Genomic DNA, 24,992 nt, shown 5'->3' on the forward strand with positions numbered 1-24,992 from the left:
TATTTGGAAACATTAAAGTCTCATGGGGTAGAAAGTAATCTAAAGAAGTCAAACTCCCCACCAAGACAAAGTCACCTGATCCTCACAAAAGCACCTCTTGCAGAAAACTTCCCCACTTCACCAACACTGGTCACAGAAGATTAATTTACTTCATTATTCTCAAGAACTCCGATTTCCTTCTCCTCCCCCAAACTCAGACACAATGGAAAATTATAAATGGATACTGATGAAAAAGGTCAGTTTTAGTGTAAGAGCTGTAACTCTATACTTCCAGAGCAGGGGACAACGCTCGCTGTCACAACACCTGCCTGTTCATGTTCAATTGTGCAGCAAGAAAATCTTTCCATCTCATAGCAAGGAGGAAACAAGGACACAAAAAAAGTAATAAACTGACTAGTATATTTCATTTCTCTGATACTAATTTTAAGAACAGTACCAACAACAAAAGTACCTTCACCTGAAGTTTAGAGCAACAGGGAAATAAAACCCAGAGGCTGCAGGCTTAACCATTTGGTGTTTGGCAGAAACAGGTGTCATTGCAGTCAGAATGATCAGGATTAACAAAACCAAACCAAAAAACCCCACACACTTCCAAGGCCACACGTTACTTTGCATCTCAAGGGGAGGTGAGAAAAGGGAAGTGCCAGGGAATATGAGAACAACTGCTTAATCACTACTACTAACCAGTCCACCAGAACTCGTTTCCTAGAATCATTACTGAGTATATCTGTTAAGCCAAATAAAAGTTCATACCTGCTACTACTGTAATTCATATTTCTAATTTAAGTTGACGAAATGTTAAAATGATCCTTCATTTGAGAGAAGCAATGCTGTTTACAAGCATATGTACTGCTTTGTTCATCTCATAAAAATACAATCTGGAAGTAGTTCAGCTCTTTTATTTTGTCAACTGCTGTATTAGATGTAACATTTTGAAGGAAAACTGTATTAAAAAAATAAATGTACATGATTGAAGTGCAGCGTTCTTAAGGTACTTGTAGTTTTCAATTTACAATTTTAGAAAAGACCTCCCTTGCAAGGATGGCAAGACTTTTCATGGAAAATCTGAGTATAAAGTATTTTTGAGATACAAAAATATTTAAAGGCGAGAATTTACAATGCAAGGAATGGCCAACCATTTCTATATTATGTGCAAGCTTATTAATTGGTTTCAATTGCCTGTGTGCAAAATGATGAAAAACACTAGAGAAAGTTCTATTTATACAAAAAAAATCTTTAAGAGCAGTCTTCTAGAATTCTAGTTTGGTTTTAGTGAGAGTAATTTCATATTTTAGTTTCAAATATTTAGCATTTAAAGAGCAGCTACAGGTATTCCTGAAATCATCCTTAACAGAACTACCTGAACCAAATTGTGCTAAAAGCATAAATACACTCAAGTTACCCCAATACCTGGATATACGGTGGGGAAAAACATAACTTTCAATCAAGTGATGCAGTGAAAAATCAGAGGAATTTGAGCATCTAAACTGGACAGATTTAATAAAATTTAAAATAATTTCAGTAATTACGATGCAGTTACAACCTTTATGAGTCTGTCTTCCTACATCACTGAAATAACCAACTGCTACTTGAAGATAACCATACTCTTAGAATTTCTGTAATTTACAGGGAAGACTTAATTCTTCTGTTCCCACCTGCTTTACGAGTGGTCAAAGTGAAAATTACTCTCTTGCAATAAAGTGTTCAGTAAGCAATATAGCTCAGCCTGCTCATCTGTCCTTAAGCTTGCTCCACTGTAATTACGGCAAAATAAAGTGAAGATTATTTGCATCCACCACATTAGGCATTACGATAGTACATAAACAAATCTCTCAACTAGAAATAGAAGTCTTCTGTTTACTTACCGTTGTCACCTACTCTATTCACATATTTTAGCCTCACATTTCATGTTTATCACGCCATTCTCACACCTAGCTTTAGGTCTGTAAAACATTTTAATGCACTCTGAAAACATGAAAGTTCTGAGATTAGTTTGACAACTAATTAGCACAACAGATTCTTAATTAGGAGGCCTGCATACTGCTGTAATTGAAGTAGATGAGTTATACGGCAAGATAAAATGCACCTAATTCACAGAGCTTTTTCTACCATATGGTTTCTCTCTAGAGTCATCCCATTCTATTTCATGACATTTAGATAAGTTGGTACATTTAATCTCATTTATTTCTACTTCTAGAAGACAATTGTTACATTAGTATGAAGACTTTGGAGACAGAGAAAGCTACAATTTCAAAAGTTTCTACAGCATTAAAATTGTTACTACTGAATGAGCTCATAGATCTCTTCGTTCAGGTCCTTTTATTAATGTAAAATGCACCAATATCTCCCCTGCTTTTCCCAAGCTGCAAGCGTGTAAGGTGAAGAATTTGCCCCCGAGCCCCCGTGCTCACAGGAAACTGTCTCTGAGGTCATAAAAATGTATGTTTGCTTAGTCACGTAGCAGCTTATGCCACCTATCCATGTAACAGGTTTCCAAAATATCAAACTAGCTAAAAAATACCAATTACCTAGAGAAAAATCAAATTCAGATCTGACTTAAAAAAACCAAAACAACTAAGCAACTGCATTAACCAAGTAACGACAAGTCTCAATTTGAGGCACTGCTGCCTCATCTTTTGCTACTGAAGTCCCAAGTCCAGTTCATTGTGGGACTACCAGCTACCAACTTCTTGTCCACTTTTAAATTACCTCAACGTATTCACAGCAGATTTTTTTTTTTTTTCTTCTCGTGTCTGTTTGCTTTCTATCTCTCTCCAGACTTGAGACCATTCCCTGTTTCCTATCTTGCCAGGCTACTGTATGGCACTTGCATCACTGCGACCTACTGGTGGTTCCACAGGCTGGCAGGCACAAAACGATGCTCTGGCAATACTTGTCTAGGTAACACGGAATATTAGTGCCTTAACAAAAGCTGCTGGATGAAAAATAGGAGGTAGAAGCCACTGAGGAAACTTCCTTTTGTATTCTTGTAACAAAAGCAAAGTTGAATCCAGAGGTTCAGGACTCACTGAGCAGCCACTATTGTTCTCTGCTCATTTTACCTCTATCTGATCCTATTTCACTCTGATCTTCTTGTTCGTCCACCTCAATTCCAGGAGATCCAGCCTTTGGGAGTGAAAAACCATCAAAACTGCAGGAATTGTCATATTTACTGTAAAACATCTGCAGGGTCATACTACTGGCATTTAAAAAAGCCAGGTTAAGACAACCATTCGTCCCTCCCTGTATGAATGGTCTGTATGTCAAAATACCTGAAAACTGCACTGATACAGTAGAACTTATTTTAACTTGCATTACGAATAAACTGCACATGCTGTTTTACAGACAATATATATTTGTAAACTTGCTCATGCAAAGTTAGTGTGCACAATAGGGATATTTGTTTTCTAATCCCCACACCTTTAAAAATGACATTTATGTCTGAGTTTTTTGAACTGTGCCCAAACCCTCTCTTTAATGTAATAAATCTTACACAGAATTCATCTGCCAGCCAAACCAATTTATGAAGCTGAAACAAAAAAGAATAAAAAGTACAAAAAAATGGTGCACCTGGACGCTGGATTCCCACCTCCTCCCCCCCCTCCCCACCTTTTGTTTACAAGTAGAAAGAGTGAATAAAAGAAAAAAAAAAAATCATGGTCACAAAATTTTGACATTTTAATCCTAAACATTACAGGGCAAATGGATGTTGGAACCTATTTCCATACATCATGTGTCAACTTTTTAATTCCCAAATGTGGCCAAATCCACTAAAACAAGAGTGGTTAACAAACTCTGGATTATGGAAATACATTTCTGGAATAAATGCTAGAAAAGCAACAATGGGAAAAGCCAACTGTCTCCATAAAGGTAAATAAAGTGGAACAATGTGTAGATTAGATACTTTTTCTGTTTCTTACTCAATCTGTCATTTCAGTGCATCATATGGTTCAACATAATGGTCCCCATTTTGGACAAACATCTAACTAGTGTCCATTGATTCCAAGTTAGTGGATGATGAATCTTTTTGGATACTTTCAAAGATGGCTGCCAGCTCAGGGTTAGAGCTTATCTGTGACTGAAATTCACTCATTAAGGGACTCTTCTCTGCTTCTGGAATGGTTAGAAGCGCTGCTACTGCCCTCATAGCAGATCGTTTCAGTTCATCTTGCTTTTCAAACTCCTGTTTCACTGAGTTCGCTTTTACCTAGGGAAGAAACAAAACTAAGTTTAAAACTTTTGCTTAACCCTCCCTCTATACGCACCCACCTTGTAAGATTTTTTTTTTTTTTTTAAAGACCTATTTCTTCCCATACTACCACTTTGCACACCTTTCAAAATGGCCTAAGCTCTTAAACAAAACAAAAAAACCCCACAAATCCAAAACCAATAACAACATGCAAAAGTACCCTCCAAACAGCTACTTTTTAGCAGACTTTTTACCAGCAGTTTACAAATAAGACTGAAACTTGAATACTACATGGTAGCTTACAACTTTTTTCTGCTTACCAAGTCAATTATCAAAACAATTATAGTAGACAACTTCTAGCTAGTAACCTCAGTAAACAACACTAAAATGATATTAAAACAATAATTCCAGCTTTCAGAAAATAGATTTTTAAAAAATGTTTACCCTCCTTAGAATAACTGTTCAACCTCCTCTTACAATTCTCAAAGATGTTTCAGTGATACAAACATAAATTATCATTAAAAGCAGTCAAATTTGTTGATGTGAAATGTAAAAAGATACAGTAATGGAAAACCAAGGTAAATCAGGCATTAAGTGACTGTCAGAGGATGTAGGCGGATCAAGATAAGAGCAGGAATGCGAGGAGACTAGCTGTGCCAAAATCTTGTAATATAAATGAAGAAGGGAAAACCAAAACAGAATACAAAAAACCCCAACATAACCAAGGCTGCTTTACACTGCCTCCACCCTTCATCACCCAAATGCTTGTCTGCAACAACATAATCATTAGAAGTCAGAAAAACTCTCGGTACTCTTGTTTCACTATTTATAATGAAACAAGACTTAGAAGTTGCCCAAGTGGCAGCTAGATTTTTAAGGAAGAAAACAAATGGCACCAAAGAAACAGAGGATTTTTAAAGAGAAGCTAACAAGTCTACTCTTCCATTTGTAATTTAAAGAAATTTAATACATATATAATGGCCCACCCAATTTATATTGCCCTATTGCAGCTTATGAACCGTTGCTCAGGAAATGCTGCAGCAATACATCTAGATTCTCAGAAGTATTCTTCACACACGAGTTCATTTATATTTCTATGAGACAGCACAAAATAAGTAACGTAAGCAAGCTTTAAATTGAAAACAATACCTTAGTTGTACATGTAGCACGCAAAGGTTCAACAAGCCTATCCAACCTCTGGAGCACTGCGCTTGGACAAAGGGTAGACAATCTCACCAACATTAAAAAGGTTAGCATCTAGGTGGAGAGAAAAGCAATTCAACAATCAGTTATGCTCAGCATGATACGGAGAGATATTTCCTACAATGTTGCGTAGCCTTTTTAGCAGCAACACTTCAATAAAAATGGCAAATATAGTGAAGCATATGAAGTAATATTTTTACCATTTTTTGTCTATTCGCTATTTAAAATATTTTGACTAAGTCACTGCTTACACGAAGAAAAATAACAGCTAACCTTAATATCATAGTGATCCTTCAGGCCATCTTCAACATGGTTTAAGAATTCAAATATATCTAGTCTATCCAAACAGCTATCCAAAAGAGTATACATGCACTCAAAAGCTGCTTTCCTTATGTCCAATCCATCATCAACTGTATGCTTAAATGGTCCCATTTCCACCTGTTAGCAAATGAAAAACAAAGTTAAGTAGTAATATATTTAGAAAAACAAATAATCTACTTGGGTATACTTAGCACTGTTTTTCTTAGTTAACATACCTCTCTGATCAATTCCTTTCTGACTTTTGTTTCATTGTAAAGATGAGGAAGCACAGTATCTAAGAGGTCCCTTATTAATGATGGTTTATTGTGTGCAGCTGAGTTAAATGTCACTAGGGCTACTCTCCTGACATTGAGATCTGGGTCCTCCAGTGTTTTCAGAAAATCACCTGCAATCACATAGAAAAAAACACAAACCCATGAGGATCTTTTTGCTACTTTAAAAATATCTTTGCTTAGTTTTAACTTTTCAAGAGGACATATTTAGAGCAGGACTCATTTTAGTGTAACATAGACCAATATCTGGCATGATTACACACAAAAAAAATCTACTTGATTACAATCATATCAAAAGCATTATATACTGATACATCACATTTCAGATAATGAAACGTAAGTAGAAAACACACCACCAAAAGAAATGGCTATCACTTAATGACATTTCAACTTTTTTTAAAGCTATAGTGTGTAAACTAATGAAAATTATATTTAATACAACCTTTCCTTTTCTCCATGAAAGTCCCACAGAATATGCATTAGAAAATTAATTTAAATTCTGCAGTTCAAGAATTAGAGAACACCTCGTAAGGAAACTATCAACATACTGATTTTTAAACTCTAAACTGGCATATATTGAGAACTCCTAAATTACCCAAGGATAAGCCCACTCAGTATATATTAGCAACACCTTTCTCATCCCATTCCACCACACTCTCTGAGCATTTTCAGTTTACAATGTCTATAGTTCTCTAACACAGATAAAATCCTGCAGGAATAGAACATGTTTTTCCCCAATGTCTGTCAAGTTTACTAGCAACTTCCAAGGGGAGTGAAATTTTTAAAAGGCAAAAAAAAACCAACAGGGTGTAAACAACAAAGTGACTTCTACACACTAAAACTCAAACCCTGGGTAACAAAACCAAAAAATGATTGACATTTTTGAAGTACTAGATACCAATAGTTTTTTGACTGAGTAATCAGTAAGTATTTCCAGAAACCTAAGAGGCAAGGCAGCTTCAGTGGGAGGAAAAGCAGGGAGAAAAAACCTGGAATCATAGTCAATTCTTTAACAAATTATTAAAAAATTTTGAACTTACTGATGAAAACAACACACAGGAACTGACACCACTTCCCCATAAATAAAAACCTTGCTCTCTACAGAACTGTGTGTTTTCAAAGATTAATCTTCCCCTTCCCATTAGTTATAGCAGTATGCACAATTTTTAACAGGTCTTTAAACCTGTAATCAAGCCATTATAAAACATTCACCTTAGCATATTAAACAAATCTACAATACTTTGTCATACAAATGAAAAAAAGATCAAAAAAGCACAGCACTGCAAAGGTCTTCATCACACTGATGTTATACTGGAAGCTCTGTTTACATTATCCCTGTAAAAATACACACGTTTCCAGTAACTTTCCAAACACAGAGCATTATAGAATCCTAAGGACCTACATTTACAATTTGCCATCTGGTAATACTAAGAATTCACAGGTGCATACATATTTTAAATGACTGAACATCAAATATTTCCAAGACCACCCTTCCAGGTAAAGACAGCACCATACTACATCAAACTGATATAACTTGGCAAGACCATGAGAAAGGAAACCAGCTTTTGGGTACCATCTTCCTAAAAGCCCTAGCTCCTTGTATTCTTTGTCCATTTTTATCACACAACTCTTCTTGCTCAGAATTCAAACAAGCTAGAATTAATAGAAATAGTTGGCTAGCATGGAAACATTTTATAACTGTTCCAAAGGTTACCATTAGCAGCTGGTTCTGGTACCTGCAAAATATTTTTTTTCTGAAAACGCAACAAACAATTTTTAAGTGCAGTTTTATTGCTTGAAAAAGTAGCTGCTGTCACTGAAGTAGAGAACTTACCTATGCAGTTCTTCAAGAGTGGGTCTATGGGTTGTGGATGATCAGAAATAGTGAACTTGACAGCAGTAACCACCGAACTTCGAGCATATGAGGACCCTAATATGAAGCAAAAGTTTAAGTACGTAACGTTAAAACAGTACAACTACAGAATTTACATCATGTTCAATTCCATTCTTTTTAAATTTCTAATACTCTTAGGAACGCTAAAGAAGAAATGTTACTTACTACTAGCAATGCAATATGTTTTATCCATAGTTGTTCTTATGGTACATTTTAAACAGGGGAAAAGAGACCCTGACATTTGTAATAAACATTTAACGTTATCTGCTACAGAAAATTCAAATAATGAGCCTACTAGGACTGATTTGTTTCATTCACCACACAGGCTTACAAACCACTCTCCTCTTTAAAGCAGAAGTACATGAAGAAAACATGTCAATATTCTTGCTATAAGACTGATCAATGAATGCACAATATGCACAATGATCCCTCCTAACCCTTAAAAAAATTCAGAATTCTCATCTGAAAGTTAGGAATACTGTAATTTACACCAAAACGTCACCATGTTGCATCTGGTTTGTCAAGTAGCACTGTCCCTTTGTCACCCACGTTCCTTCCCCTTTAAGTTTATAACCCTTAGTTAAACATAACATCATTAACTGAAATACCACAGTCTGAAAGCAGAACATAAAATTAATTCATGCTATGTATGACTAATTTCTTCCCATAAAAATGGAACCATCTAAGCTTCACAGTGTTGGGGCACGAGGAAAGCAAAACTTCAAGAGTATCACAAAATTTATGCAAGTAATTTGCAAAACTAGATCAGTTTATTAATAGCCAGCATAAGGCCACTTGCTGCAGTATGTACATGAGTTACTGCTACTCACCTGATGCCAAGTATCCCTTGAGTCGTGGAAGCAGTGTCTCTGGGTCTATTAATGTAAGCTTGCCCAAGCATTCAGCAACAACATTCCTTGTACCCTCTTCTGCACACTCGCAGTGTTTCAGGAGTAAGGCCCAGATGTTCTCAACATATGGTTTGAGACCAATGACTGATGCAGAGCTAATTATTTCTTTCAAGGAATGAAGAAGAAGGTATTGCCTCTTAGGCTGACTGGTTATTTCTTGTAAGACAAATGGCAGATACTCAGGAAGATTGCCAACACTAATACTGCCTAACGCGTAAGACGCCGCCGATTTGACTTCTTCGCTAGGAGAAGAGAATGCTTCTAGTATTACAGACTTCAGCTCAATTTGTCCACTTAAGTCAATGTGATGTCCAACTTCCCCAAGAGAAAGCAAAGCCAAAAGCCGAATGGAATCCGTGGACCTCGAGTTCTTGACATCTTGAATGAACTGACCTACAACAGCCGGTCCTTCCTTAGGGCAGGCTCGAGTAAGGGCAGCAACACATTTGGCAATGGAATAGTAAGACTGCTTGTGAGTAAGTGCTGTGCTCTGGGAGTACACTGGACCCGTTAGCATGCGCAGTAAATCCATATAGCCTAAATTATTTGTACCAGTCACAACCAGAGCTTGGAAAAATTCTAGCATGGCACTAAGTGCTCCACCCTGAAGTAGAGGCGATCTCACCAGCCCAATAAGTTCATTGAGAATGGATCCACTAATCTTTGACAAGGAGGAAGGATATACTTTAGCCAGAGTTGTCAGAAAACTGATGGCCATCTGCGACACATGCATATCGCTCTCACTAATCAGAGGTGGAAGCTCATCCAGGACAGCATCAATCATGGCAGCCGTCAAGCTGTCGCTGTAATTCTTAATTAAAATATCTAGAGCAGAAAGAGTGCCCAGTTTCAAAGCTCGCTGGTTCTTTCTCAAAAAAGAAGCAAGAATAGGAACTCCTTCCCCAAGGATTGGTCTCAAGTCTATCTTCAAAGGAGAACCAGCAATCAATGTCATGGCCTTCACTGTAGTCAACCGAGTGATCTCATTCTTCAGTCTCTCGAGGAAGATCTGAAGTGTACTAGGCAGGTCTGAGCCTAGGCTGTCACCAAGGCTACAAATGATTTGACCCATGCAAGATATTGCCCTTTCTTTTACCTCCTGATCAATGTCAGCAGCCTTTAATCTCTTGATTGTACAAGTAAACAAATCTTTGATGTAAGGATTTGCATCAAAGGAACAAGGCTGGTCTAAAGGACGAATGACTTTCACAAGCTGTTGGGTAACCAGAAGCGCCTCTGATGTTATCTTGTAAAACGGGTCTCCAACGCAAGCTACAACTGGAGGTACCAATGCTTGAACATGAGGATGAAAGACCTGGGGAGTATGATTGCAGAGGATCACATACAAACAGGACAAAGCATCTATCTTCAGATTAGAAGAACTTGATTTGTCATTCAGTGAAAAAATTATTCCTGGAAGAAAACAGGAAAAAAAAAATAAGTATTTTTAGGTTGGATATTTATATTCTGTTAGAACACTGCACAATTTCTGAAGGCAGACAGCTATACTCAATTTATGTTTTCCTGCTCCCAGCCTTTCTTGAATGAATAAAATAATGAAAGAGGGTTGGAAGCAATCAGTTTTCAAGCTTCCTCTATAGAGAGGACAGGGGCCTTTTGATGGTTTGTGATGTATTTTCTTAATTATAATTGGATTCTGAAGCTTTAGCTTTTCCAAACTTACTTTTCCTTGTTACTTTGAAATTGCACATTTTAGGTCCCAAGAGCTAAACTATGGACAATATTTTGCTCTGTTGAGACAAAAAGGCAGTTTTATCTTACAATTAAGAAGCAAATTAACCTTCTTTTTAGAGGGAAAAAAAAAAATTAATCTCAATCTCACAGCCAACTCTTGTTTTCAAGATTAATGGAAAGACGTCACTAAAATATTTATATGGATCCACACAGTAGCTGATTATTTTGCTGATTTCTTTAAATAGAAGCAACACTTCAAAGCTTTTGCAAAAAGCACAGTCAAGATTTAAAGATTTTGAAACTTTATATCCAATAGACCAATAAATCTTTAAGTTAATAATATGTTTCTCATACCTGGTACAAGTACAGGAACGTGTTGTGTTAGGGCTCCAGGTAAGACATTTACTAGCTCAGTCAGCATGTTAAAGCAACACTGACGAGTCTTCACACTTTTCTCCTTCATCTGTTTGTGCAAGGCTTTAACTATGTTGGGGACCTGTAATCATCACACATCTGTTAATTGATTCGACAGCTAACATTCCTTTCATCTTTAATCACTGGGGGCCATAAAGATAGATGATCTTTGAGGTCCCTTCCAACCCTAACCATTCTATGATTCTACGATTCTATGTGTGTCCTACCCCTCTATTTCTGATTTCTCTACAGAACTAGAGAAGTTCTAAACCCTGGGAAACAAAGATTCAAAAGAATTGCTATCCAAAAAAAAAGTCATTTAAAAGGTAAGATGAAACAAACCAAAACTAGATTTGCATTAATAAAACTGTAGAGGGCAACAACTGAAAAGTCACCCAAACAATTCACTTAGAAACAGTTTTTCAACACTATCCTTTCTATTCTGCAAATAAAATATGTTGTACCAAACCCAGTTTTATCTTGATCATTAGAGCTTACATCTGCATTCCAGAATGCACAAAAGAACCATTTTTCTTTGGTAATTTGGCTAAACTACACAGAACATGCAACTTTTACAGGTGATGGTCAGATAAGCACATTTTCCCGAGTTGGTGATTTCAGTTTCCAAGACTACTGCATTTTTCTGGGCCAGTTTACCTGGCTTGCTCTCTGTGTTAGTACTACAGTAACAAACTGCAATCCGTGTATGAAGACAGTACGATATGGCATATGGGGCCCCTTCAGCGTGTCTTCTCAAAGATAACAAAAATCTTGACAAATAACCTGACTCTGAAGCATTGTCAAAGGTGTCTCTCCTTGTTCCATTGCATCAGGATCACAAAGCCAACTCTGCACAGGTCGAGTTTGTTTTAAAAGAGAAAGATATGCATGAAAAACATCTGCTTTGACATTCTCTTCGCGTTCTTTGAATCTGGCTATTAAAGCAGGAGATACAGTTTTGTAGAATTCTGGAAGCATTTCATGTCGTGTGCTAACCACAGCATCCAGACACTTCGCAGCTGCACGCCTCACTTTCCAGCTCATGTCATCATCATCACTATATTCATCATCGCTCCCTTGAAAAAATAAATTATGCATATGTTCAAGTCTAGACAATCAAAGCATCAAGTTTTATTTTAAACAATTAATAAGAACATACTTGGGTTCTTTGTGTAAGGCACAAAGAAATAAATTCAGAAGTATGTCAAAAAACATGCATAAAAAGCCTTCTAAACTGCCTAAAATCATGAGGCTAATTATTTTCTCTGCCAATTTTTTTCACACTAGTCTTACACATGTATTAATTTAAACTGCAAAGAGGACAAGGCAACTCCCATCGTATTTACTGCCTGGCTACTAATTTAAAGCATATTCCTCTTTATTTGTGACATAAGCAACAATGCAACAACAATTACTAGTTGATCAAGGTTCAACAAATTATTCCGTTTGTTTCTTTCTAGGAGTAAATCAAACCATACTTTGCCCCCAAAAAGGACAACTAAAAAAATATACAATAAGCAATACAAACTGACTTTCTAAGTGCTAAAGCAACATCTTTGCAGCTCATTCATTCTTAAAGTAATAAGAATGTTATGCTCCAGGTTCAGACTACTCGTGTGTCCAAGTTTTCATGAAGCTTACATATGGCAAGGTATTGCCACCATCTTAACAGTAAACGTGCCTCTCAGTCTAAAACATTTTTATCACACAGAAAAAAAAAAATAAGTATTTTGCAATTTTCAAGCTATTCTGATTTTATGCTTTAGGTAACAATTTATTTTAATGGGAAGTAGTGAGAAGCCTTTCCCATGCTGAGTATGTATTTTCAATTCACTAACCGAAGCTCTTCTCACTTTAGTTATATCATCCTCCACACTTTTGCCTTTTTCCACCTTTCAAGTATTTTAAAATATTTGTCTCGTACTTTATGTTCACCCTTGAAATTATTTATCTCCAACAACAATATCCTATATTTATATTCCATTTTTAATGTTCCATTTATTTTTTTAATTTCCATTATTTTATTCCATTTAATTTTTATTTTTATTCCATATTTTATTCCTGCATTTTTATTTTTAAAAACAGTACAAAAATTGAATACAAAAGTATACCAGTCATTCAAATGCTGGCACTTAGTAGCAATATCACCCATATCTATTTTCTCAGATGAGCGCAATTTCACAAGCTCTTTCTCTCCCCCAAACCAAAAAGTGAATATACCTTGATCATCATCATCACCACCATCAGCATCCATAGCATTTTCATCTTCATCTTCGTCATCATAATTGTAATTAGGATCATAGGTGAGATATTTAAGACAAATGTTTATAATAGTAGATACGTGAGGATAAACTTCTTTAGGACATCTGCATAATATAAAAATACAATCCTGTCATATTACTTTGAAGATTTTTTGATTTTTTTCTAGAGGATTTCATGCCACATACCCTACTTTGGGGACATTAGCCAAACCAATTACCATCAATGCATCCATATGAATTACAGAAATTCAGAAAGAAAGTTCAGAAAGGGCAATGCTACTATATAAATGGATTTGCTAGACTGGAATGTTGCAAAGGACCAAGATATGCCTTTGGATACCAATTTTTTTGTTACCACTATTGGACAACAAATATTATTAGAGTATTTTGCCCCTCCTGTTTGCATAAGTAGCCACGGCACAGTAGAAAGTTCCTGAAGTACAGGCATAGCACCCTGCTTAACAGTAAAGTTACAAGATAAAATAATAGGAACAGTTCCAGCTCAAAGCTCACAAAAAATATTTTGTACCAAGGTGACAGTCTCTTGACAGCTCACGACCAAACGGTGCACTTACTAGATTTTAAGAAAGCCTGAAATAGGCATCTGAGAATAACTTACCTCCTAACAAAGGATTCAAAGGCTTGAATGCAATACTCTCGTAGTTCATCATCATCTACATTACAAAACTTTACAACCAAAGGAATTATTTTCTCAAGATATTCACCTGGTAAGAGAAGAAAAAGCAAAAGTAATTACTCTCATCTAAAAAACTTTTAAAGCTACAGAATATTGTATTTTTATATGTATGTATACAAATTATATATATTTTTCTTACCTATTCTATGACCTGCTTGCCTACTGATAGCAGCAATACATTGTATATAGGTCCTAGTTGTTGACATGGAATCATTTTTAGACAGCTCTGTCAACAGATGTTCAATGAGGTCAACAAAAACCATATTGCCACAACTCATAACCAGGTGACCCAGAGCAATGATGGTTCTTTTCCTCACAGCAAGTCTGGGGCTAGTCAGCTGGGGGAGCAGACAGGTCAGAATTGAAGGATGGAAGTTAACAAGCAGTCCTCCTTGCCTTAAAACAGACAAAACACAAACTCAAAACAATTGAATCTAGATAATTTGGTTCATATACTGTACAACAATTCCTCTAAATATTCTTAAAACACCACAAAGATTCTAATCAAGTCTTTACATTTAAGCTTTTGGAACTTTTAAAAACAAGAAATAAGTTTAAAATACACCCTCAAAGTAATAAACATTTAATGTTAAACATAAATATGAGTAAGGCTATATAAATAAGGTTAAAACTACAGTTCTCAGAAGACTAAATAATAAAATAATCCATCTATCAATCAGCTTATCTTCAATACATTCATTTTTTTTCCTCCTAAATGAAGTTTCACTTATGCTTAATACATTACCATATTATTTCACATAACCTCAAGTAATTTAAATTTAACATATCGAAAATTAAAGTTCAAGTTTTAAGGAGTATTTATGAGCATTCACCAGTGTTTTGGAAGAGCGATGTTTACCTGCTCAGCATATCAGCCATGATATCCAGTGCTTCCAGTTGAACAGACACATCTTCCTGCTTGGCTATAGCACTTGTGAGACGCCCTGTGATTTTTTTGCAAACATTAGCTGCTAATGCAGAACCTGAAAGTACAACAAAACCTCAGTGTTTTCATAATTAAAAAAAAAAAAAGTAGTTTTTAAACACCAGAGATCAAATTTGTGACTATGGAAAGCAACCTGATCTCAACACAAAACAGCTCTTCCCACACAACAAAACAAGCTTGAACAGCCAGTTTGTTTGTTAATGTAACATACGCTCTGCATCAGAGCTGAAAGACTATCTATGTAGAAACACACTCAGCAGGAAGGCTTCTTAATTGTCCCATAAGGTATATACAACAGGAAGGACACTGGTTTTGGTAGGGCAAGCAATGGAAAGCGAAGGCCAAGATGAGTCTGGAGCAACAAATGAAAGGACTATTGATAAAAGTAAATGAGTAACTAAAAAGACAAGGGGAAGCACAGAAGTAGACAGAGCCGCCTCTAAAGAATAGCTGCATAACGAAACATCAAAATAAAATTATTTTGCACATGAAGTGCAAATTTACATTATATCAACTTGGTATAATGAAGTATATAATGAAGTAACTTAAATAATGAGTACCTGAAATACTGCTAGAACATTTGAGAAAAGAGAAAAAATGTATACCCAAAGTATTTTAAAATTCAGATAAGAACATCTTTACCACAACACCATCGCTTCCCCTTCCCCGCAACTGTCTAATGTTGTTTGGGATAAATCTGAGAAACGAAGATACTCATGTCATGGTAGCAGCTCCCCAATGGCTAGCACTCATCTTCATTAGCATGAAGTTTTTGTTAAATCACACTTTGGGAATTTAGATGTGAAATCTTTAGCATTCCAATCTATATTAAATATAATTTTTATATATTTATGGCTTATTTTTAACTATACAACTAATACTAAACACAACAATTGGACAGTCAAATGTGTTACCACAGAGGCTAAGAAAAAAGACAACAATCTATGTTTGCGTTGAATGCAAGAAATAATACCTAGATTCCTTTTGTACTAGGAATACTAATTATATTGAAAGATTTTGCTATATTTTTGTTTGAGCTTTACCTCCACCCAAAAATCTTTTGTTTTGTATAATCAAACAAAAGAAGAAAAGCTTAAACTGATTAAAGAAATAACTGATTTTAAGTAAAAGTTTCCACATCTCACTACTGCTTGATAAAAGCAAGACTTCTCTGTGGACTTTCAATAAAGGATGTTGAAATCACAGGCGGTTTTTTATTATTTAAGAAAACTCAGTCTCTAAAAACTGCATTTCTAAAGCTTTTCAATCACCTCTCTATTCTCATTCATATCCTACACTATTTTATTCAAATGCTTTTCAGATATCAAAGTAATGCCATGAACTGATGAGCTGGCTCATCATTACTATCTCTTTTGGAGGAAAGAGAGAACATTTAAAACCGCAGGTAAGCATTTCAGTAATTTAACAGGCAATTGCTAGAAACACAGGGTACTTTTCAAAACACCAGAAACTGAGACAAGAAATCAGATCATTAAAGAAAAATACCTGAGTTATAATCAATTTTAAAGTACATTATCAATCAAAAAGCAAGAGGAGATTTAGCTGTTACTATAGCCTAGAAATGTTCCACCAGGCAATTATTAAAATAGGAGCTTTTACACTCAATCCATTATACCGAAGTTGATATAATGTAAATTTGTTTTTCACATAAATGCTATTCTTCAGTAAGAAGTTTTTAAACTAGTAAAATCTGGAAATACAGTCAGAGAAGAAGAAACTGAAAAGGATGTTTGTGTCATATCTTTCCTCTAACAGAAAGTAGTTCCAGTGTCAAAAGAACTGAATCCTCCTCACTAAAGGACCCAGCTTTTGCACTTTTTTAATGAGCAATGAAACAATAAAACAAGATAGTCTTGAGTACAGGAGGTCTTACCACTGGAAGCTGGGGGGAGTTCTCCAATCACAGTTTTAAGGCCAATGCTTGAAATGTCACGTAGCTGTTCTTTATCTGAAAGCATGTTTGTACAGAGGGTATCTACAATGGTCTCAACTTGATACTCCTTCACTTTACTCACCAAAGGGCCAAGGCTGTATAAATAGAAAAAAAGAATCACATCTGCAACCTTAAATATAACCCCTCATTTTATGTTAGTATTTTGCATTCAAGTCACAAACTTACGGTTGGTTTTGGTAGCAATATAAAGCATAAATTTAAAATCTGAAAACCTTCAGCTGGTTAGGTTGATAACCTGTCTCCATAAATCTAGTAACAAAATACTGGTTTAGTACCTGTTTCTTATCTAATGGCGGAAACGTTTTTTGCATGAGTGTTCTCCTTCAGTCTCAAAACCAGGGTCCCTCTTACTTCCCAATGCTTAGATTAATAACAAAAGTTACCCAGCCAGAGCCATCAGTTTATGCGCTTTACCATCAGTGCCTGCTTAGTTCACAGACAAGTAAGCAATCTCCTTAATTACTGCATCTTTATTCTAAGCAACCCCTGGGTTCAATCCAATACACACTCAGGCTCATTCTCCACTTTAGAGTGCTTTCCTTAATAGAACACAAATAATAGAACGAAATACAGTGACATGGAATGCCCTTCCTTACACAGACTCCAAACACCACTATGCACATAGTAACATTTCCTCTCTCTCTTCTGAATTGTTATTAGTCATTCCAACTGTTCTGAGGATCATAACGGTCTTGTATTCACTTGTCAAATGCTCCCACATGTTCAAAATACTAAAACCACAGATGTGGTTCACTGCTTGTTCACTGCTAAGAAATACAGCATCCTTACTGTCTTCCTGGCCCTATGATCAACTGTCAGCAGCTCTCCATTGACCAGTAAATTCTTGTTCACTGCTAAGAAATACAGCATCCTTACTGTCTTCCTGGCCCTATGATCAACTGTCAGCAGCTCTCCATTGTTAATCACAGACTCACAGAATTGTCAGAGTTGGAAGGGACCTCTAGAGATCATCTTGTCCAACTCCCCTCCTAAAGCAGGATTGCCCAGAGCACATTACTCAGGACTGCATCCAGGCAGGTCTTGAAAACCTCCAGAGAAGGGGACTCCACAACCCCCCCGGGCAGCCTGTTCCAGCGCTCTGTCACCCACACCGGAAAGACGTTTTTCCTCATATTTGAATGGAACTTCCTACGTTCCAGCTTATGCCCATTGCCCCTCATCCTGTCACTGGGACCCACCAAAAAGAGTCCGGCTCCACCCTCCTTCAAACCATGAAGGAAAAGGAGAAGGAACGAAGCTAAAGTTCTACCACGCTTAGGTTCTACACCAACCATGACAGAAGCAAGGGCAGGAGAACAAGGAGCTGTGTGTAAAAGTCACACAGGAGAAAAAGCAATGGCTTGAGGCAAGAACGGCAAGAACAGAAGCATGGACCATCTACAGAAAATATAGGAGTTGTGAACTAGAAGTGTAGTCAACAGCAGAATTAACAGACACACAGATGTATCTCCAGAAAACTACTAGACATTTTCTCTTCCTTCTGAATTAAAGGGATAACGGACATCACTCTGACCTGAGCTTGTGTACAGACCTTCCCCTAGTTACGTTTTACAGCTGTTCCAGATGTCCCACCAAGGAAATCCTATAGCCTGATTCTCAACAGCTCTTCCTCCTGTGACACATGCTTCAAGTTGAACACATCATCATCAAATTCAACTTTGGCCAGAGTGAGAAAGCAAAGAAGTTTTTCAAGAGATTCCACATGCGTGTTCTCAGGGTGAGCTTTGACGAGCAGCAGAGTGTGAGGACCTTATCAAGCAAGCCCTTTGTATCCAAACAATCCGGTTAAGATTTTGAGGAGTGGAAAGACATGCACAAGGCTGTTATTTTTTAGGAAGCACTTTTCAAAAGCTCAAGCTTTGTTGCTGTTTTCATCAAAGTCAGGGTCCAACTTGCAGTACAGAAGTCAAAGTAAGCCTATGCAATGGTTCCATGAGATTTAGGCTGAGAGGACAGAGCGCATTTAAGTGATTTCAAGTGCTGTGCTAAGAGGTGGTGTCCCTTATAACTGACAGAGCCAAGCGTTATAGATCAGAAATCATAGATGTTTCTGTGTCTTACAAGGGAGGCTCCAAATTTTGTACTTGCCCTTCAACATTGTACACAATGTACACAGACAAACACTCTACAGATCAAAACCATAAAACTGAAATATGTGGCATTTAATGTAGGAACAAATGGCTTTAAGATGCTCCTTTTTCTGCAATCACAAACTGATTATACTAGGACTACATTAGAGTGTAATGCCTCCATAGAAACTTTTGGTTTTTCACAAATAACTTTAACACTGTATACATGTGCTTCTCATTAAAGCTGATTCTAGCAAAGCTAACTGAGACTAAAATGATCTCTGTAGGGTTAGTAAACACTAATTTTAGACAGTTAAAGTCAAACTGAAACCCTATGGGAAAAAATTAAGGAACTAACTTCTCATCAAAACAAGACTAAGATCAAGAAAGCAAAATTTAAATTTTCAAATATATGCCACGATTCACTACAACTATGTCAGACTTTTGAGGCTGCAATGATTTTAGGACCACACGGTAACTATCTTATTGAAACACCAGAAGACTGCAGATGTTTTACCAGCAGATGATGAAATTATTAGTAAAATAGACTAACATAATTAGCAGCAGAACAACCTTCCACTTGAAGTATTTGCATAGTTTAACTCCTTGTCAAGTGTGAAGGGAGTACCCTCTCCAAATACAAACTGTTTTCCCATTTTGAAGAAAAAAAAAAAAAAGTGATATTCAGCAAGTTGTAATATATTAATTTGCACTTCAGTTTTCATTGACTGGAAACAATTAGCAATTATCAAGCTTTTACAACAGTTCAGCCACAAGTTAGTTCGATACACAAGGGTAAATATTACTATCACCCACTCCAAAACCAGCCTTTCAAAACACTTTACAAAACAAAACAAGCTCCACAGGTGCGAAGAGAACTTCCAACTTCATACATTTGGTTGTACAATGTCATAATGGAGTTGCCAGATCACGGTAAAAAGCCAAACCCTGATTAGTATTAGTACACAGTTCTCACAAAATGAATAAATTGAATACATTATATTCTAACTGTACCAGGTTAATGGAAAGAAATTACCTGGATGAAAAGTATTTCCTTTCAAACCTCAGTGATTACAATGGGAATAAATGTTTTGATTTGGTAAGATTTTTTAAATTATTCTGAATTAAGAGCAAGTTTCGCATTAAGAAAAAGCACAGGCATTAAGCCAACTGCATAAAACGGTATGGGGGCAGGGGACAATCTATAAGTAAGCAGAAATCTGTCCAACCTAGCACGATACAAAAATTTCAATAAAGACTATTATTCTGAAAGCAGATAGTCCAAAATCAAAATTAAGTTATGCCACTCAGGCAAAAACTTTATACTTGGTACTTAAATATCTGTATTACTGTATTACAGAAACCCACAAGTGTTTAAAGACAGAAAAATCACCCTTGAGTCTTTACAGTCTAAAGGAGAGTTCATTTATTTATATCTATTGGGAGTCAAGCACACAATGTACAACACAACAAGTGAAATAGTTCTTCTTCTTTTACTGGAAATGGCTCTAGAGCTTAAGTCTAACCCTCCAAGAACTCAGCTGGACCCTGGGTTCACTACTAGCTAATAAAACACTCAGCCAGGCAGCTGCGAGGGAACACACAAGCCACAGATCACTGTTCCAAAGGAAAGGCTCGAGGCTACAGCATTCAGCATAAAGGCACTGAAGTTAGTTTAGGAGCTTAGTACTGTATTTGCCAAGAATGACAGCAAGACAACTCCACGTTTACTACCTTGCTGGTACCGCTGTGGAAAAAAGACAAATTCCTGCATTGCTTTAGCAGTGGAGATCCGAAGATGCGTAGCTTAATTCCAAAGTGCTGTTAACAAGGAAATGTTGTCTTGTATTAATTTCACTTGTTGACTTATACACGCTTTGTATTATCTCACCATTTTTTAATGTGACTTTGCACATTAGATCATATTGAATTAACTTCTGAATGTATAGTCAAACGTGACAATGAATTTGTGCATTTTGAACTAGTCACTTCAGCAACCCACACTTCCAATAACAGCAACTGTCCTTTTGAGTGTGCACGGGAGGAAAAAAAAGGAAAAAAGAGGAACCAGAGTGGTCAAACACAGTTTAGAGGGACCTACAGGAAAATTCAAGCCAACATGTTCCAAGCTCCTCTGAAACTCAGTCTTCTTTTCAGTCTCAGAGCATCAAGTTTCCCATTCCTCCTGCTACAAAGGCTTCCAAACACACTGGGAGCTCCCCACACCTTTCAGAACACTTCCTGCCTTACACAAGTCCTCTCAGTCATTCCAAAGCCATCTCCCTCCACCATATAGCTCACACCACAGGACAGCTGTAGACCCTCAAAAATTATTGTTCGACTTAATCATTTATTTTCTCCACTCCTGAAAAAAGATAAGACAGTGTTCCAACAGCTCAAACTAAACCGTTACACAGAGCTGTTGAAGGGAGTTAGACTAAAGGACTAGGCTTCTGCAGATTCAGAAGACTACAAGCCAGTAATTCCAGCTGGACTCAAAGAGCTGAGATCTACTGCCTTCACTCTTGGAAAGGTAGCAGACATGGCTTCACGACAAAACCAAAATAAGTGTGATTTACAATATGATAACAAGCAGAGTAAGGTTTTAAGTTTTGGCCTTAGTGGTCTGTCGCTATGTTGGGCAAATTTAGGAGCTTCTCTTTCAATGGCCATGCTCATAATGCTTTACCCTCATGAATTCTAAACAGTGGTTGCACTTGAGGCACAGCACTTAGATTAACACCCAGGAACAGGCAATTCCCAAGACAATCACACCTACCGCTTCCCATGCCTTTCTTCACAAACCGTAACCTGCTTGGTTTCCTTCTCTCCTTACCCATCATCACCCTACCGATGTGATAAAACCTGCTGAAAATACTGGTAATTTGGGAATTAAAACAAAACCCCAAAAAAAAGCATCAAAGGCAAAACAGATTTACCAAATCCACACACTGAAATATCACATACAATTAACTCAGTTTTGTTAAGGCACAAAAATTGAAACTAATTTGACATAAGTCAAATTAGGCCACAGACATCTGAAATAGACGCATTACGATTATCCCAATGCCACAAATTCAAGACGACTGTAATTTACTCATTTTGCTGAGTATTTTACAGAGATACACAGATACCTAAAAAATAAATACAGAAAACCAACATTTGGTGCAACATTTCTAGAAGTTACAGCATACAGATAATCTCAAGGAAATTATTAATTGAGATACTGACCGGTATCCAATGAAAGGCATAAAAAGAAGCCATTTAAATGCACAGAAACAAGGATGTAATGGAATGGTTTCTCACTTGCTTCAGCAGGTATATTTACTCCTGTGGAAATGAACAGCTCTGCGAGAGGATCCTTTTTTAAAAGCAGCCAGAGCTCAGGCACTAACCTGGCGTTGCCTTTTAATCTAAGAAAAGGGCACTGTACCGGAATCTTTAGATTCCATCTCCACAGCTACTAACCCCCTAAGAGTAGGGATTTAGAGGACCATATCCACAATCTAATCTAGTTTACTTCTTGTAAATCATGTTAAATTAACCCTGCAAACTTATTAAAATAATTTCTGGACACTGATACTGGTAAAGACTTTTTTCCTCCAACAGATAAATTCCTGATAAATTTGCACACAAGCATTTGCCAACAAACAGATTATTACTAAGAATTACCTCCCAAGACTCAAAATACATCAAGCCATCCCTGACCACATTCCTAAAAGTTGAAACATTTTTTCCAGTTGCTCAAAAAGCTAACAGCTTGCTTTCACTCTTCAGCCAAGCTTTCCCTTCACAGTGTTTCATTGACAAGTCATTAGTTTTCTTCAAATACACAGCAGCTACTCACAGCTTTACTGCACTCTTCTACCCTTGGTGTATAGTAAATTGTTTTGCAAGCAGCACAAGCACAAACCACCTAGAACAGAAATAATCACAATTCCAAACCACCATAAGGTAGGATGACTGCCCACAGTAATCCAGAGAAACTCCCTGTGTGTTTCAGTCAACAGACTACAGTATACAAAGGTGCAACTGCAGAATGCTGCACGCTCCAACAGAAGTACTGTAAATAGAAGCATTAGAAGCAGGAACGAGCACGTGTGCAATTATGGAAGTGTATTCATATGAAACCGAGTAACAGCATCCTTTCAAAAATACGGCAAGCCTTCGGAGTAGCAATCCTGAAAGTTTGCTCTTGATTAGTAGCAAGAAAGTTTGCTATCTGGATGGTGGAATTCCAGGTGGCAATGTTATCCCTCCTTTCTACTGCTAGAAAGGTCATGTTTTCCACTTTTTGCCGTTTGCAATGACTTGTGCAGCTCTATGAAAACACATCTTCCACATCCTAGAGATCTCCAGCTGACACCACCCTTTTATTCATTGACTTTGACAGATCAGAAGCAGACCACCAAAAAACAACTGTTCTGTAAGTGAAAACATCTGAAATGATGGTAAGGACTTCTTTTAAACCTGAACTATTGAACAATTACTGAATTAATTCTGATTTAAATATGTTTATTTTTCAAGTCTAACCTATGAGTAACTAAAATAATCACAGCAAAGGCTGTTCAATTAGATCCATCTCAACTAAGGATAGGAAACACTTTTTTGCTCATGTTTTAAAGATGACCAAACCACTGAAATGACAAAGTCATTCACACAAACATGAGAAATTACAGTTTCTATAAAGTGTTAAACCAGATTTTACCTGAATTATCGTCTTCAGTCCTCTTTATTCAGACTATTAGTTCAATAAAGCTGACATATCAATTATGAAGTAAATTTTAAAAAAGATTGCCTCAAGGTTTTCTGGCTTTCTAATCCGTAGGTATCACTTACAGATCTTATTATTAGTCCCAGATTATAAACTAAATTTATAAACTACAAACTAATTTTATAAAAGAAGTTCTGAATACAAGGCTTTTGCATTTAAGCATGTATTTTACACATTTGAAGGCACTTTCAGATATTGCTTTAAGCGCTCTCTGATCTTTTCACTTTCACTGGCCAATAATCTGTGTCCAGTTTCTCTTTAAAATCAAAAGTTCATTCAGCTGCCTATGGAAATAAACAGCAACTATAACACACTGCCTTTCTGTAAGTTTCATACATTTAAAAATAAAGGTGCTCATATTGTAGCTCCTTGTTAGGAAGTGATCACCACCTTATAATCAATTTTAGTCTCAAACTAGCATACTTGAATGGCTATCAAATAAGCACATACACTTACAAAGAAGAGGTAAAATTCACAAATGGAAAAAAAAAAAAAGATTCAAATCACTAGTATAGCGCGATGTACAGCAGTGTATTACTACAGCATCCAAAATGCTATAAAGCTGCTGAACCGGATCAGCCACGCACCAGCCAGTATGTGCATCATCCTGTTCACACCAATGACTCACGCTCACAGCATCAGGCAGGCTTCCCTACACTGAACTACTGCCCAGAGAAGTCACACTGATAAATGCAGAGAAACTACAGCAGCACAAGGGAGGAATCAATGAAAGTAATTTAATCCCACTCCCCACCCCCATATATACACACACATGTATTTGTTCAGGGTTTTACAAGTTTCAGGAAACACTTCACAGTGTGAAACAATAAAAATTTGTAAGTATAGGTTTAAATGGCAGAATATCAAACCATGGATAACTGCTCAAACCGACCAGCAGCTCATTCTTAAACTGCAACACTGAATATATGACACAATGTGCAATTTGGGCCAACAGTATGGTACCAACATTACCAGTAATGAAGAACAAACACTCTATCCAGTACAATACCTCTGCTTGTATAACCCGTACTGCTTGTCTAATCCTGATGCCCATAATTTTGGATAGTTCTGCAGGCAGTATAACTACTACTGCCATAAGGTGCACAGGTACCGTGCAAGACTACGCTAACAGCCTTAAACTAAGAATACGCTGTAAGAATGTCCAATAGCATTTTCTACATTGGCTGGCTGTAAACCAGCCTATCACTACCAGATGAAGCAAAAAACAACTCCTCCAGAAAAAAAATGTGGACAACAGGAATACATTTAAAATTAAAAAAAAAAATTAAACTTTTTCTCAAGAAAAACAAGGTGAACAACCTGCAGCTACTGACCTACTTTGCATCTACT

At 36.7% G+C, this 24,992-nt stretch overlaps 1 protein-coding gene across 1 annotated transcript in view; it reads right to left on the reverse strand.

Annotated features, from left to right (window-relative positions):
- Window positions 1–883: 883 nt before the first annotated feature.
- The window catches only part of CAND1 (cullin-associated and neddylation-dissociated 1), a 31,364-nt gene continuing 7,255 nt past the window's right edge, over window positions 884–24,992 (reverse strand). The window contains exons 3-15 of the mRNA XM_014963898.1: window positions 16,698–16,852; window positions 14,717–14,840; window positions 13,997–14,253; window positions 13,780–13,885; window positions 13,120–13,265; window positions 11,683–11,975; window positions 10,840–10,981; window positions 8,710–10,203; window positions 7,820–7,915; window positions 5,929–6,098; window positions 5,666–5,830; window positions 5,339–5,446; window positions 884–4,207 (exon numbers count right to left, since the gene is read on the reverse strand). Of these exons, the coding sequence (XP_014819384.1) occupies window positions 3,983–4,207; window positions 5,339–5,446; window positions 5,666–5,830; window positions 5,929–6,098; window positions 7,820–7,915; window positions 8,710–10,203; window positions 10,840–10,981; window positions 11,683–11,975; window positions 13,120–13,265; window positions 13,780–13,885; window positions 13,997–14,253; window positions 14,717–14,840; window positions 16,698–16,852 (3,481 nt within the window). The 3' untranslated portion in view covers window positions 884–3,982. The remainder of the gene's footprint in view (window positions 4,208–5,338; window positions 5,447–5,665; window positions 5,831–5,928; window positions 6,099–7,819; window positions 7,916–8,709; window positions 10,204–10,839; window positions 10,982–11,682; window positions 11,976–13,119; window positions 13,266–13,779; window positions 13,886–13,996; window positions 14,254–14,716; window positions 14,841–16,697; window positions 16,853–24,992) is intronic.

This window comes from Calidris pugnax, unplaced genomic scaffold (assembly GCF_001431845.1).
Source record: "Calidris pugnax isolate Ruff unplaced genomic scaffold, ASM143184v1 scaffold44, whole genome shotgun sequence".
Classification (NCBI taxonomy): domain Eukaryota; kingdom Metazoa; phylum Chordata; class Aves; order Charadriiformes; family Scolopacidae; genus Calidris; species Calidris pugnax.